This window comes from Taurulus bubalis (assembly GCF_910589615.1).
Source record: "Taurulus bubalis genome assembly, chromosome: 10".
NCBI lineage: Eukaryota > Metazoa > Chordata > Actinopteri > Perciformes > Cottidae > Taurulus > Taurulus bubalis.
The window spans coordinates 7,571,376-7,587,853 of record NC_136598.1 but is presented as its reverse complement, the minus strand read 5'-3'; the positions used below and the strand labels follow the sequence as shown (position 1 = coordinate 7,587,853).

The window sequence follows — 16,478 nt, the reverse complement described above, 5'->3', positions numbered from 1 at the left end:
CTACATCCTTGGCTCAGCTTGAACTCTGTTGAACAAAACTGGGATGAAATTCTAGATCAGTGTATGTAACAACTGAAAGAACCTTTCTAGTCTGGGAAATGTGCTGTAGGAAAATGGGTTTTGTTGCTCCAGCTGTTAACATGATCACAAGCTGAGTTTATTTTGACATTAATCCTCTGGTGATATAACACCTGAAGCATGCATGAGTGGAAAAATTAACATTTTTAGAGGATCATTGGTCTCTCTGGTTTCTCCAGTCCAGTGTTGATATCAATTACTATAAAGTGACTACAGAGTTGAATTATTATTTGTTGCACAATATGCACTTAAAACTACAATTTGACAGAAATCCAAATATCTGGGAGTTGGGAGGGTAGTAGTGTGCTTAGAAATACACCAAACTCTGATATGAAAATATATTGTAAATAATTGTAATTAAAAGTAATGCATCTTTTTCGTTGACAGACCTTTGAAACTTGACATCAGTTAAACATCATTTTAAAAATCAATTCTCATGGAGAATATGAGCTGTAACTGTGTCTAACAGTAATACCTGGCCAAAAAGCTGTCTTTTGAGTATCAACAGTGAACCCATGTGAAAGGTGAGACTATTTAAAATATATGCTATAGCTTCTGGTCAAATTACAAGAATATGTATCTTGCAATCTATGCAATGTCTCTTATAATTTTAGTTAATGTTGCAAAATACGCCTTTTCAATCAATCTGAATAAAGGATAATTATACAGTTTTTCTAAGTTTATGCTCATTTTCTCCAAACCATAAATACTTGTCATAACAATACAATGTCTATTTCAAATACATGCCAAAGTGTTTGATTTGATTAAAATAAAAAGCAACATTTAGAAACTTGAATGAGTTAGGTCAATCTTCTAGTGAATATAACTTTACTTAAGGTCGCAGAAGAAAACTGAGGAGTACAGTGGAGCATTTCATGTTTCAAGTGGTAGCTTTAACATTCTGGCCTGCATCCATAGAGCCAGCATGTTTTCTGTGTTACTTCAGTTGCTATTGTAACTATAAAAGACAAAAAAGGCAGAGCAACTGAGGTTCTATTGGGCTGGAGGAGCCAGAGTTTGAACAGCTGAGCTTCCAATTAGAAGTCAATCTGCTATTTGAGCCAAAGACGACCCCAATCTTGGTTGAGTTAATACACAAATATTGTGGTCAATAAAGATGGTACCTTGACCAATCTAAAATGGCGAGTTTGTGCTGCGAGTTTGCACTGATGACATTTTTTTCTGAGTCAGTGGTCTGCAAAAAGTGTTTACCTCCTGTTAAAATGATAGTGCCAACCTTAGTGGCTAGGGTCGGGGATAACAGTTGAAGGAAACCCTAGATGTGGAACAGGAAGTAGAACCGACATTCCCATTCAAATGAATGGAGCAGAATGCCAGAGCGGCGGCCATTTTTATGTGTACGGTTGCCATCGCGGCCATTGTAGCTTCCTTCGTATGAACTAAAGTGATTTACAGCAAGTAGTGACTTGCTGAGGTGAGGGTTTGCAGTAACGACTCAAATGAGCAGTGGACATTACTAACTTTACTAAGCGCCAAGAGTAATTTAGCCAAATTTAACAACGTATTGCTTCGTCCACACAGTGTAGGAAAGCACATTGCTATCACCAGATGAGTAAAACCTTTGTACGGCTCATTTTCTGGAACCAGTCTAGCATTTCAGCATGGTGAAATTAGCAAGCTGGCTAGTTAGCTATCTTGCTAATTCCACCATGCTAATGCTACATGTTGTCCAGCGGCAGCGCCACAGGTCTAATAAGGGAAGTCTAATAATCAATTGTTAACAAGTTTGCCTCAACACAGAGGTTACTGTAGTCAGGATACACAAAGACAATATCAGATTAAAATAAAACTGTTTACAGTAGTTGAAAAGTCTGAGACTAGTCTTCAAATCATTCTAACTGCACAGCGAATAAATAAATAACTGTTCACAGCCCCCTCCCACCCATCATTCCTCCCACTGGAACTTGAGATGGGTCACTCTCTTTCACAGTCCACTTCATTCACCCCAGTTTCTCCCTCTAACCGCACAGACGTGAGGTGTTGTTTGTCAAATGGACGTGTTGGCCGCTCCTGCAGACAGACATAAAGGATGGTACCGTTCTCTGATGCACCCAACACAAAAGGGCCATCGTTTGCCTGGCTGGACCTGTCCAGACTCTAATGCAACTCCCAGGTATTGGGGGATTACTCAATACTGTTTCTACTGTTTCCCTCATCATTGAACACTGCATGAAACTCATTTATGACAGAAAAATACAAGCTGTGTGTGTGCATATTTTGCATTTTTGTGCATTTACTGTCTTTGCACTCCATTCAGGCTCTTGCAGACTGTGTCAAAGACCTTCTCAGCCCTTTCCACAGCGACAGTACTGACTTGGTTGCCGGGATCGATGCAATGGGATTAATTCTTGGTATAAAAACATACCAATTCACGTTAAGAGGGGAAGTGATCGTAGGTTGAAAGCTAGAGAGACACTTGGTGTCCCACACATTTTATTTTAAGATCCAGTTACTCTGTTTCTCTTAATGCAATGAATGTTTCCCAGAAGGGCAATTGCTTAAAGGGTTATTACAGCTACATCTTAAATTGTATGTAAAATCATCCTAAACTTGAACAATGCTCGACCCATGATTTTAACCCCATGTCTACTAAACAGTGTTAATTTATTTACTATGATACAGCACCATCTAGTGTTAAAGAAACATCAACATTTTAAATATTCACATTGACATCACATCAGATATTATAAGGGTCAATCTTTCTTCTTTCTTTTCGTCAAAGATTATCTCCATAAATGTATTTTTTTTTCATATGCTATGTATTTTTTGCTGCCAATAACTGTTTGCTACAATGTGGAAGCCTGTTATTATATATTTATTTAGTTATTATTATATATTTACTTACATTTAGTTTTACAGTTTTACAGGCTAGTCCTTTGGTGGAGGAATACACCATAAGCAGAGAGATCAATATTAATGTTAGATTTAATTTTGATTATTTACTTAATTCTGTTTTGTGCATATTTACATTCCAACGTCTACACGTGTATTCAACTGATCGTTCAATGTAACAATATGTAGGTTGCTTCGTATTAAAAACTGTGTTATTGCTAAGGCAAACATTTTATTTGTATTTTTTAGCTTTATCTAAATGCACAGTGTGAAATAACAGACATATTTTAAATAGTTTAAGAAAAATAAAACAAATTCTTATGAATTTGTGTTGACATGCCTGTTGTTGGTGGACCAAAGGATTGAGACTGAAGGCACTATGAAGGCTGCGATCCAGCTGGTGGAGAGGCTCGGAGCCACTGTTGTAGGTCAGTCAAGATGTTACTTTGTAATCACTGGTGGAATGTAACCACGAACAATTACAAGTACTGCACTAAAATACAATTTTGCTGTACTTGTTTACTTGTGTATTTCCATTGCATGCTACTTTTTTCTTCTACTGTACTACATCTCCAAAATCAAAGGAAAATATTGTACCTTTATACTTTCAAACAAATGAAATATATGATTTTAGTTAGATTAGCAGCAATATATAAAGTTATAAAAACAAGCTGCAATATTAAAGTAATGAATACATTAATGCATCTACAATTATGATCCAGCAATGTCTATCTTATGCATATTTCAATTTATGTTTGTAATTTTGTAAAATTTTCAAAAAAGCCCAGTTGGGTTTTTGTCTCTTCCTGCACTGTGATATTAATTTTCTGTTATGATTTTTTTTTTTTGTATTGTTTGAATTGTGCAAAATAAAAATATATATGATTATGACTAGGCCATTCTGCCTAATTAATGATTTTTAATGCTCATACATTCACTTGAGTAGCATTTTGAATGCAGGGTTTTTACTTGATTATTTCTACTCTTACTAAGCAACATATCTGAATACATTTTCCACCACTGGTTATAGTGTAACATAATTCAAATATCCTCAACATTTTAATATTAAAAATGTAACACACTTTCCTGCAGGTGTAGCAGCCGTGGCCATCGAGAACACTGAAGGACGAAAGTGGATAAAAGAAAATTACAAATTATCTCACTGCATCCCTGAAGAGCTCCAGAGGCAAATTGACCAGAAGTATCTTGATTCCTTCATAAACTTCAACTGAAGAAGAAAAGATTATTCCTGACAACTTCAGTGAAGAAGAAAGGGGGAATAATGATATGTTCTACTGAGATGATCAAGAAAGTTTATCAACATACATGTACTTTTTAATGAAATGCAGTACAAGCACTGTTTTCTTTAAATAAGACAAGCTATACTTGTTGTTGAAAAATGTTTTTTATATCTTTTTTTATTACATGTAAAACATATCATGATACCTTTTAAAGAAAATAAATGCTTAAAATAATCAGACACACAAATCTGTTTTTGACATAAAACATTATCATCTAAATTAAGTTATTGAATTGATTGTAAACAAAAAGCAAAAAGTACCTAAGAAGCATACACTGTAGATGAAAGAAAATCAGCATAACATAACAACAATAGCAACGATGGTGTTGGAAGTTGAAGAAAAATCTTAATTGTTAAACAAAATACAGCAGTGAGACTAAATATTTAAGCATCTACACAGTCGTCATGTTAAAAACATCCACAGTCACCCTTTGGCATCTCTGCAGTAACAGAACAGGCATTTTGTGTGTAATTGCTTTGTCGCTCTATAACTGCAGACAAGTTAAACTGAGCAACACCGCAAGAATCCACATCCCACAGGGGAAAATTCTTTCTCGGCCAGGAAAAACTGAAGTCAAACATGTCAGGAAGTAAAACTCCAGCGTCCCTCCTCCTGCCTCGACCACAGAAATACCTCCACAGTCTTTTCCCTCATTTTCAGTCCGTACCTTTGACTTTAAACTTCTGCTGCCATCCTTACTGACAGCAGTTTGGCTGCTTCTTCTTTGATGAAGCATGCATGTTGTTTGAAGTGCTGTTGATTCCTGGAACCAATGAATAGCAGGATGTTAAAACTATGAGAGAAATGTGAAGGTTTTCATCACATCAGAGTTAGTTTGGATACTTACTGACGACGCCCCCAATTTGCCTCGATCCACTTTTCTCCAACTCAGCAAGAACGTTGGTCTCAAAGGCCAACGATGCAACTCGAAAGAAAAACTCCTTGACGTTTTCCCCTACAGCAAAGAGGAGACATTGATCAGTTAGGGACTGTATGAAAATCATTAGGTTTGAGACCTATGTTTCCAGGATTATTAATATTAGCTTCCGTTCTTCACCTCTGTGTGGACATTTTTCAACTCTTCCTTGATTTAAAGATTAAAATGTGAATGGTCCAATTATTTTGTGCAGCCCAAATCACAGATTAAGAGTGGAGTATTAAACTACGGGCTACTAAATAAATTCTGTATTTGCATTTAACTTTTTTCTTTAGCCATATCCTCAATGTTGCCAAAAATAGAAACTCAAGACTCTCGGATAATAAAACGATCCTTTAGGTATACATTAGACCCACCAGTTTTAATCATTTCAACTTTGTTTCTGAGAATAATTCTTCATAGAGACTGTTAAATATATATATAAATAACACTCACCTGTCAGCGACGACACAGCCCAATACTCTGCGGTGATCTCTTGTGCTAGTTTGAGGGCATCTTGTTCGATCTGAGAATACTGTGCAGGAGACTGTCGGAGAAACCAGAGAAGACCAAGTTATTTTCATTATCGATTAATCTGACAATTTGATGACTAACAGTCTAAAATCCAAATACATTCAGTTATCTGTCACGTTTATTATACTGCAAAGAAATCACTCAGGGACAAGAGAAGTACTTTTGAAATAAGAAAGAGGTAAATTACATAATCCATTACCGGTAATCTAATTTGTTACAAAAGCCACAGCGCTGTCCAAACAGACAAAAACTAAATACCAAATCTCCTTTAAAAATCACAGGAGAGTGAAATAAGAGAATTCCTGAAAAAGAAGACCACTGCGTAAAAACAGTTAGCAATGTCTTAGAAATGTCTGGATGTCCATCGTTTCGGCCTCTTTCAGAAAAGCTTTGGAGTCTCGTGAAGTGAAAGACGGGGCAAATACATCACTGAGCTTTGAGTCGGGACACAAAAGCTATTTGAATTCCCATTTGACTCCAGTAAAACACACAGAAACGTTCTCAGGCATGCCCACTTCAAACACTAAGCAGACATACGCTCAGGTCTTTCTTCGTGCCAACAAGGAACAGCTGAACAGCGGTGGGGTCATTCTCTTTCAGGGCGTCTTCGAGCCACGTTCTGCAGACAGAACAAGACAAGATCAAGTCCCCCAGCTGGGCGAAAAACTGCCCAGCAATCTGCTCATGTGAGGTGAACTCACCTCACATGGCCCAAAGAGGCCACGTCGTTTACATCAAATGCAATGATCACAACTGGAAGAAAAGAAAATATTGAATGAATTAAGCATTTTAACACACACATTCCAGTAATGTTATGTATACACAGCTTCCTTTATCCCCTGACATTGTGTTCAAGGAAAGAGGAACAGTGTTTAATACATTTCTTATAAAGGTTGCTGCCCTAAAGCACAGCAATCTCTCACCCTGGGCTCCTCTGTAGTACGTAGAGGCAATGCACTTGAACCTCTCTTGGCCTGCAGTGTCCCAACTGTAAAATAGGCACAGACATTTAAGCAATGTCAAATCAGAAAGACTCAGTTTGCTTATTTTTACTTACAGTAAGAGCAGTAAAGAAAGAAATTTCACTTACAGCTGAAGGCTGAAAGGAACGCCCAGCACTTCAAAGCGTTCCATCTCAAAGTCAACACCGATCGTTGCCTTGTAGTTTTTATCAAAAGCATCTTTGCAAAATCTAGAAAAACCATAAAAAGCTTATTAGCTATATATATATATCTATATATCTATATATATATATATCTATATATATATATATATATATATATATATATATATATATAGATATATATATATATATAGATAGATAGATAGATAGATAGATAGATAGATAGATAGATAGATAGATAGATAGATAGATAGGGTCCTCTGCATGGAGTCCACCATGTTGCACTGCCATGTTTCTACAGTAGCCCTGAACGGACAAACCAAACACCGGCAGAGCAGATTTTTTTCTACACTTTTTCTAGTAGAACAACAAACTTAGTAGACGGTGCTTCATTGAAGGAGGTACGTGTCCTCTGAGCTATTTCTTGTTTAAGTTATTTATTCCCAGAAGTGCAACAGTGACGGTGTTTGAGCTTACCTATTAATCAGACAGGTTTTCCCCACAGCCACGTCACCCACAACGATGACCTTTGAGATTTTAAATCTGCTGAGAAGAATAAAAGAAGCCGCGACATGTAAATAAATTCGTGCCACAACAACATCCCATCCAGCATCATCTGGTTGCCGCACTCACCCCACAGTGCCGGTACGCTGCTCCTGACAGGCCGTCCTCACTTTATTGTTGAAGTCCTCCTTCGTGTGGAAGGCTGCCTCCTTCCGGAAACACTACAAGAGAGGAAGAGGAATTTGTGAGGCTGCTTTAGAGGGATGGTGGATGACTATAGGCGATCATGATAGCACATGACCTCACCTGAGGGAGCTGAGCAACGATACGGTCCTTTCGGACCGGAGGAAGAACACTCATGGCTGAGACTCGGACGGACATGAAGCTTTGCGGTAAATGTTTAATAGAGGGACACGTGGTGAGCTGGACAGAGAGAGAAAGACATTTTAACAAGTCAAATCTGTTTCTTCATTCTATTTAAACTGCAATGAATAATTGTTAGGCCCAAACATTAGACCTGGTGCTAACTTTTACTTTTCCAACTAGAAGTCAAACTTACAAGATGTTACATGAAGCTTGTTATGAAACAAAAACAAACCAATGTTCTTTAAATTGGAGCATTTGCTGCTTCTCTGTAGTTTGACTGATCGATTAATTGACTAATGATTTACGGAAAAAATGACACTGAATGCATCGCCCTGGGTGCAGCCTCGTTGTTGTTGTTTTGTTTAAACTATTTTCTGACACTTTATAGACAGATAAACACTGAGCATCCTGTGCAGCATCTGTCCGTCTGTCTGTGTGTCTATGTTGAAGAGAAACCATTAGATTAATTATATTTAACTGTTTACTTCTAAACTTATTAATCGATTGACTGAAAATTAACCTGGAACTACTTCAATTGATTGTTTCAGTCAAATTCACTGGTTTGGCACCTCAAATGCCAATACTAACTGGTGTCTGAGTATTCTTTGAAAAGAAACTAAATATTTTCTATTTCAGAATTTGAATAGTTTAACTTCCCCAGGCAACCAGAACATAGACTACCCCCCCCCCCCCCCCCCCCCCCCCCCCCTCCTAAACTGCACACACATCTACCTCTTAACTGAGAGTCACAAAGACTTCAGCTCACTGGAAATAAAGAGAGAGCCAGGCAGTCAAACAATAAACTGTAGTGAGAGCAAATATGTGTTATCCATTGTAGAGCAACACGACCACATGCAGAGCCAGACAACTGTAATCAGTGTTGATCCACTTACTGTGCAGATCTGTTTTAATCCTGTTGCTCATCAAAGCTTCTGCTGAAGAAGAAGAAGAAGAAGAAGAAGAAGAAGAAGAAGAAGAAGAAGAAGAGTTTGATTTGGTCCACCTCAAAACTGAAACTTTAAAACTCGATGTTCTATCCAAACATTAGGTTATGTATGTTATTAACTTTGTCAAGTGACACGTTAAGTGATATATAAATTAAAGTTACCCACAAACCAAATTTTACTTTTGGAAAAAAAACAGCGCGTTTGAGCTGCAAAGGAAGGAACGTTACCTCATCGAGACCGACTCTTCTCTCTTCTGTGCTTCGGCTTGGTCTTTTACTTCGCACAGGTTGCTTCCTGTTGTAATGTGGACTCTTGCATATTCATTGATCAACGTTAAAGAGTGGATTGTATGGTGATCAGAGCTGGAATCGATCCACGGAAGTTGAGGAGGAGGAGGAGGAGAAGCAGACTGAAGCCGCTGGCTGCTGACTCAGATCCTCGGATTCCTTTTTTCTTTCCTCCCAGATTTTTTCTGCTCGGTCCCCTACTGGAGGAAATGAGGAATAATCGGAAATTACGAAGAGGGAAAGAAAACAATCTATCTATCTAGAATCTAGATAGATAGATTTTATTCTTAACAAATTGGACATTTATCTTGTTGACTTTGTATTGTTTCCTTTTGTTTTTATTTCGTTTTGTTTCCATTATTTTGTTTTGTATTCATTATTTATGTATGCCATTACATCATAATGTTACTATTTCTTCTACATGTAATATTGTCATACTTGTCAGCACGAGTTTGTCTTTGTAATGAAGGGAGGTTTGCTTTTGCTTTTCGTCAGTTACATATGTGGACAACAGAGGGCGCTCTCGGGCTCTTTCCACTGAGAGCGCCTTGTTATGAACACAGTGCATCTGTCTGTCTGATCTAGTAATTCAATTAAAATACTCAATACAACTAGCATAATATTTTAGGAGGCTGCCATGGATAACGTCTAAAAGCGTTGTAGACTAAATCAAGAGAATTCAATACAACATCTTTCTGACATCAAAGCACTTTGGAGTTTCATTTTGTATAAAGACAATGTAAAATAATGTCAAAAACATTCACCTCAACCACCTACAACAGTAAAATGCTACAAGCACATCGATGCATTATATGATCTAATAATGTATTATTTTATACATTTATAATACTCACCGTCTTCACAGTGAGTATTTTAAATACATTTTGCCAATCCTATTTTTTACTTTTACTCAAGTAGAATGTTAAATGCAGGACTTGTAATGGAGTAATTGGACATTATTGTATTGGTAAAGGATCTAAGGACTCTAGCTTCACCAGTTATCTCTCAGGTGTGAATGTAAGTGACTACATGTATGTTATACAGAGTGAAATAATACATCAAACCAATGCATATCACAAAAAATAAACATCAATACAATAAATACTTTTCTTTAATCTTTAATACAGGGGCTCTTCAAAAAATGTTAATACAGGATACATTTGGTCACAGAAATGACTGTACGTTAGTGTCAAAAATCTCTCCACTTGGTCCACCTTTCACAAAGAGTTACAAATGTCAGTCTACACAATATATTTTCTTTCTTATTCATAAAGCATCAGTGCTTTATTATTTTTGAAAAGGTGCAGAGGTATCGGCACTGCTGCACAGGTATGGACTAATCTAATCCATTTCTTGGCGGTTGGCTGAAATTGAAAATGAAATTAGGTTTTTAAATGTCACCACTTGTTATTCATGGCATGATTAGGAAATAAGGATTTAAAGCAGAACCTCACCCACAAACTGACCATTTTGTATATCAATAATGCACCCTGTGTTACCTTAAATTTATGAGGACCTTTTTTTCCTCGCATGCCTAACGAAGAACCAAAACCAGAAAAAAAGTAAATTGAAGTAAATGGGGGCCACGTTTAACAACAAGACACTATAAAAATATCCGTTTACCATCTCTCACACAACGTGTGCTTTATAACCCAAGTCTCATTTATCCAGTCCACTACTTATCAAACTCATGCATCTCTGCTGAAACCTTACTAGACTGCACGTGTTGAAATAGTTAGGTTATATTGAAGATGCATGTGTCTTGAAGTGAGCATATACCACTGGATTAATGAGACTTGCTCTATACTGCACACATTGTGTGATAGTTTCTTCTTTCACAGGGAGGCAGACGAGAAAAAATATGTTTTCTTCAAGAATTCAAGGTAACACAGGGTGTTGTGATGTATTGCTTTAAAGTCCACTGTTGGTGTTTACTTGTATTACCACATGAAATATATATAGAAAAGTGACATTATTCACAACATGTTTGAGGTATATTTTTTAAGAAAGAGGAGAATATCTTAAAAAAGGTTTCCATTCTGTAAAAGGCAATACGTCATACACTGTGGGGATCTCTGGCACTCCACATCTAGTCTAACTACTGGTGAAAAATCAGTATTGATCATTCTGCTGCCTGCTCATAGCGAAGTGTTTCTAATGATGCCCACCTCCTGATGAGCTCAATTATCTGCCTGTTAGATGGCAGGAAGATCCAGCATCAGGCCCACTTATCTCAAGTTACGAGAAACATAGAGTTCCCTGCATTCCTGATTGTTACCCGTTAGACCTGTACCAGTTCAGTCACAGCCCAGTATCTCTTTGGCCACAGGTGGCATCATGGAGACGGGGTGAGTGAGTCTATTGCGGCCAAGTCAGAAAATCTTGGCTGGCAGGTAGTCGGCTAGCTTAGCTGTACACAAAAGCAAACAGCATCGCTCTGTCAAAAGGCAAAATAATGATCCATCTCACCCCTGAAGCTCACATATTAACACATTATATTTTGTTTCTCTACCTTTGTATGTTATGAGGTTAGCTGCATTTCCCCAATGCCATTCTTCATGCTAAGCTAAGCATATGCTGGCTGTAGCGTCATATTTAGTGAACCGATATTCAAGTGGCATCAGTCACAAAGTAAATAAGCGTATTTTCGAAAATGTCAAACTATTCCTTCAGGTTGTGCGGATACTGAAATTGAATGTTTAAGTAATAGTTTGACATTTAGGAAAATATAGGCAATTCATTTACTTTGTTGCTGAGACTTATATGAAAACACAATTATACATACAATACATGTATCATGTCTGTAGCTCTAAATATAAGGCTACAGGCAGCAGCCAGTTAGCTGAGCATAAAGACTGGCCTAAAGACAACAAAATCTGCAAACACCTCGAAAGCACAAGTAACAGTTTGTAGGCTTTGACTTGTACAATCACAGAAGTTAAAACTAGTTTTACAGGAGGATTTATTTTTACATTTTACATTTACGACTTTCCAACATTTCTGAACAAGACTGGACAAAATAATTTATCTTCGTCAGCGAGACAAGGGAAGCTGTAGTCTCTAGGAATGTGATCAGTTTGAAAAAGATTAAGTGGGAACTCCGACCCTAAATACAAATAAAACAGGTCTGTAAACTTTCCCCACTCAATCACAGGGAAACTTTTTAGAGTCGCTGTTATTCGTCCCGTTCTGCCTCACAGGTCGCTTACTCCAGGGGAAGAAGTCGGCACGTAGTAGGCGGTAGAAATAAACCAGGATCATGACATTCATCAGCATCATGGCGGCGAGGAAGTATAAACCGTGGTCCAGCCAGGTGTAGTTGTGGACGATGTACCAGGTGAGGTACATCTGGGTGCCCAGACGAAACGTGATGTAGGTGATGATGTTGACGAGTTTGTTGACGTGGTACACGGAGGAGGAATGAGCGCACGCTAGCTTCAGCATCAGCCTCGTGTGCAGGGTGATACTGTTGACCTCCACAAAGAGAGCGATGACAGCGCCGGCTACATACAGCTCAGTGAAGAGAGAGTACAGGAAACACGAGATCACCTGAGGAGGAGACACACAGAGGAGGTGAGGGGCTTTTACAGCCAACAGCTAATCTCATTGTTTGATGCTCTCATTGATTGTCTTTGCATTTATTTCATTGTTTGCTTTTTTTGTGAGCAATGCTGTCCCCATATAACCTCCAGTGCCCCACTGTCAACAAAAAAATAATAATACAAATTCAAACCCACAAATGTTCTACTTGAATTCTAGTGTTGAAGCCAAAGTTGACCAAATATGTGCAGCAGAATTTTGGGAAAATCCATATAAAACGCACCAGTCAACACAAGTGATGCCTACAAGCATGTAACACCCTATAGCTTTAATGGAACAAGTTGATTAACAACAAATCAGACATGATCTTCTCAGACTTGATGTTTTCAGCCTTAAAGTTACTTAGAGGGTATGGTTCGAAAATAAAGACCAAACAAAAAGACACTCTACATGATACAGATAAGATACCAATGACACTTATGCTGGTTGAATTTGTCAATTAGATAATAAATTAATTCAATCATCAATTAAAACATATTCAGTAAAAGTCAATAACAGCATTTTAAACAAATCTTTAAGCCGTTCAGCAAATATTTAATACAGAAGGTATTTCAGAGACACAGTTAAAAAAATTGAGGTTAAAAAATTAAAAAACATGCCAAACTGTCTTACCAGCACATGATGGAGTAAGAACTCCCATGATTGTCTTCCATGTCCTGTCAGGATAATATCACCTGCATCGTGCACAAAGTATCCTAAGGAAGAGATAATGACATTGAGAGGAAGTGGGCAGGAGGAAGATGAGGTCCAGAATAAAATCTATATTTTACCGTTTGTTTGATCTTTGAGTTAAGCCTTTCCTGAAAATGTTTACAGTTCATCCTTGGTCAGTTTGACGCAACAGATGCATGTAGACGACAGTACAATTGTTTACTGTTTAATTTACTGAAGTATGTCTTAATTGCATGTTTAATTTGATACAATTATTTCCAACATGTGTTTTGACACATAAGGATACAGCAGCATGTGTTTGCTTATTTCCTTTTGTTTTTTCTCGTCTGTGAAATGTAACTAATGTCCATGTAGACCCGGCATCTTTGGGTGTATGAATTTTTTGTGCTTTTGAAAAGCTTCCGAGCTTCCTGCCTGTTTGGCTTGCAAAAACATATTTTGCGTTAAACCTGCATTCATACTTGTATGAATTTATCACATCATATTACAATGCAAGATTTTCCTCATGTCACCCGTTAACCAAGAAGTTAGTTGAGCTGATCTGAAAGCAGAGTTTAATGTCTGTCTTCGTCATTATTATTAGAACATAACCACGGTTATCAAACAGTATAAGCCTCATTTAGCTGGAGGTATTCAAGTGACTAATATACTACTAAGAGTCCTTTTGTGCCTCGACAGACACACAAACAGCCTCTATATTAAACACGATATCCAGTATCAATTGTGGTTGGCCTCAGTGGAGCAAATGGGTGTTTGCGGTTGTTAGCGCAGATCTCCACAGATTTGTATCTTCATGGTAACACAGAAGACATCACGCATACAGTACAGCTCAAACAGACCACGAGTCCTCCGTGGATTATCTTTGGTGTCCACAGTGATTTAGAATCCAGTTTGAGTGGCGGATCTTTTTGTTGTTTCTCTGAAAAGCAGCAACTGCAAAGTGACACTGTTATGCCCCTAAAATGAATTCAAAGCTCAATTCAAGGATGGAAGACCCTATCAACACCTCTCCCACATTTCTCTTTTGTGCATTAAACTAGATCTGCAACAATTCATTCATCCATTTTTCAAGCAAAAATGCCCCCAAAAAGTAGATTCAGCTTCTCACGTGTTTTTTTCACATACAGTATGAATGATGGTCGTTTGTTCAACGGTCCAATATTCCATAGTCCAATAAATATTAAGTATGACTGTTGAACAAACAACCATCATGTGAAACAAGACCTTGGGCTGGGGAAAGTTATTACATAAGCACTTTTCAGCAGATCAATCAATGAAAGCAATGCTTTGTTGCAGCTCTACATAAAAATACGACAACCAAGGGCATTTTTCGTCAGACTGAATATGTGATCCTGCATTTTCATTTAGATTGCAAATCCTAACTGCAGTTATTTTACTTGTTTCCCTGAAGTGTTATTCTTTTGCCGCGATGCATTCACTGACCTGTTGAGACACAGACGAGCAGGTAGGACAGAGGGGTGTGGTAAGAGTGAAGGTTGTGCAACATCTCAGGCCAAACCAGCACACTAGAGAGGGATACATGTTATATAAAGATGTGTCTGTGTTCACTCAGACATACATGGGCCAACTCCTGGAGAGCCAGACTAAGCAGATAAGTTCATTTCAGGTCTTTTTAAAACCCCGGACTAATAGATTTCCCTCCTTTCAGTAGTAAAAGAGCTCTATTGGTATCTTTATATCTTTACAAAACACATTTATAAATGCTTTGATTTTGCAGTGTTCTTTGCCACCTCTCACTGCTGTTGGCAAATGGGGGCACACCTCAATAAGCAAAGGCTTCTCTGAGTCCCCTCCTTGTATAAACACACCATGGCATAATTAGTGTGATAACAAATATAAAAGCAGCATACTGTTTCACATGTTTCCTTGACACTACTTTGAGTGCTCAAACACCTACTTTTGAATTATTGTCTCTCCATTCATTCACATATTTCCTTAAATAAATAGCCAAGGTGAGAGTGCAAACTGCTTAAGAAACCTGAGCTAGGTCTCAGACAGTCTCCACCCCAATAAATAGTTTCTCATGATGCTTTCACAAGAATCGTTGAGTCATCAGGTTTTTCCAGTTGATACATCAGTATGGCTGTCTCTAAAGAAACCCTGTTGGCTTTGTGTGTGTGTGGGCGTGCCTGACCATGTGTATTTCTTTTCAAACCTAGAAGTCAGGCACAAATTAAGTACAAGCAAATAGCAATAACAGTTTTATGTGGCTCATACTGTACAGTGGTATTTCCCTCCCCACTTAAAAATGCCATTCTCTCCCTTGTCCCTCACCCTGTCTGAACATACCATTCTTCTCCTGGCTGCCACAGACTGTCACTGCTACGCACGCACGCGCGCACACGCACACACACACACACACACACACACACACACACACACACGCACAACTCCACAAATAACACATCATGTGGACTGTGAATAGACAATGGTGTCTCACAGTGTGGATGGATGGATGGATGGATGGACAGATGTTTGGGTGGAAACTTACCAGGCCAGGGCCCATGATCCAGTCAGCAGGGAGTGCACTATTGAGACGGAGAGGTTCTTCCACTTCCAGGATTTGAATTCATCCTGCTTTACTACTTTAGGCACAGGCAACCTTTGCAGCAACCGGTGGATCAACTTGAAAATCAGAGCGAACACCAGCACCGACTTGCCTGGGTGACTCTTCAGCACAGGAACCAGGACATCCATCATGTCGTCCTCGGCCCTGGCTCTCCCTCTGGACACGTGTTCTTATTCTATAGCTTCCTCCCTTAGTCTTTCCCCCTCTGTTGGATTGTTTTTCACGCTCCTGGGCTGAAAGACGGACAGATTTGCGCGGTAAGAGATAAGTGTTCTCCCGGACATGGGAGGCGCTGCGAGCGATGATGATCTGTTTTTAATTAATAAAGTTTCAACCAAGTCCGATTAATGATGCAGCCTTTTTCTTCTCACGTTTTAAGCGCCTCGAGTCAGTCGTGGAGATTCTCGTAACAGCTCAATCCAACGAAACGATGTTTGTCTTCACGCAGCGCCTTTAGATGCAATGTGTTGCGCGCTCAGCCCGCCCGTCTGTGCAGAATAAGGAGGGGGCGTGGTGGAGCGGAGTGGGCGGTGCGGCTGCGCCCTTTAACCACAAACACAAGGCGGAACCGAGACCGTGTTTACGTTCCACAAGTTTAACAGAGCAGGGCTGAAGACACGAGATTTTATTTAGGAATGTCTAAAAAGACCAATATAAATGTAATACATGGTTGCATAGCTATAACCTGTATGGCTACCAGCGTCGCC

General features: G+C 38.6%; 3 protein-coding genes across 3 annotated transcripts; 1 reads left to right on the top strand and 2 right to left on the bottom strand.

Moving 5' to 3' along the window:
* Positions 1-2,090: 2,090 nt before the first annotated feature.
* On the top strand, positions 2,091-4,163 carry LOC306742121 (adenine phosphoribosyltransferase; the record flags this gene model as incomplete). The annotated part of the gene is given in 6 exon segments (XM_079224462.1): positions 2,091-2,145; positions 2,148-2,197; positions 2,201-2,212; positions 2,357-2,491; positions 3,227-3,359; positions 4,024-4,163. Coding segments are annotated over 6 exon segments (525 nt in total).
* Positions 4,164-4,450: 287 nt separating this feature from the next.
* LOC306742608 (ras-related protein Rab-34-like) lies at positions 4,451-8,987 on the bottom strand. Its single transcript, XM_079225002.1, has 12 exons — positions 8,850-8,987; positions 8,569-8,607; positions 7,616-7,732; positions 7,439-7,530; positions 7,283-7,351; positions 6,773-6,874; positions 6,606-6,670; positions 6,384-6,435; positions 6,220-6,301; positions 5,605-5,695; positions 5,080-5,187; positions 4,451-4,995 (listed from the first exon to the last, which is right to left on the bottom strand). Exons 3-12 carry the CDS (start codon positions 7,688-7,690, stop codon positions 4,928-4,930), a joined length of 804 nt encoding a protein of 267 aa, XP_079081128.1. The 5' UTR covers positions 7,691-7,732; positions 8,569-8,607; positions 8,850-8,987; the 3' UTR covers positions 4,451-4,927.
* A 2,867-nt stretch (positions 8,988-11,854) lies between these two features.
* Positions 11,855-15,942, bottom strand: tlcd1 (TLC domain containing 1). Its single transcript, XM_079224638.1, has 4 exons — positions 15,694-15,942; positions 14,625-14,707; positions 13,122-13,204; positions 11,855-12,458 (listed from the first exon to the last, which is right to left on the bottom strand). Exons 1-4 carry the CDS (start codon positions 15,900-15,902, stop codon positions 12,054-12,056), a joined length of 780 nt encoding a protein of 259 aa, XP_079080764.1. The 5' UTR covers positions 15,903-15,942; the 3' UTR covers positions 11,855-12,053.
* Between the last annotated feature and the right edge of the window lie 536 nt (positions 15,943-16,478).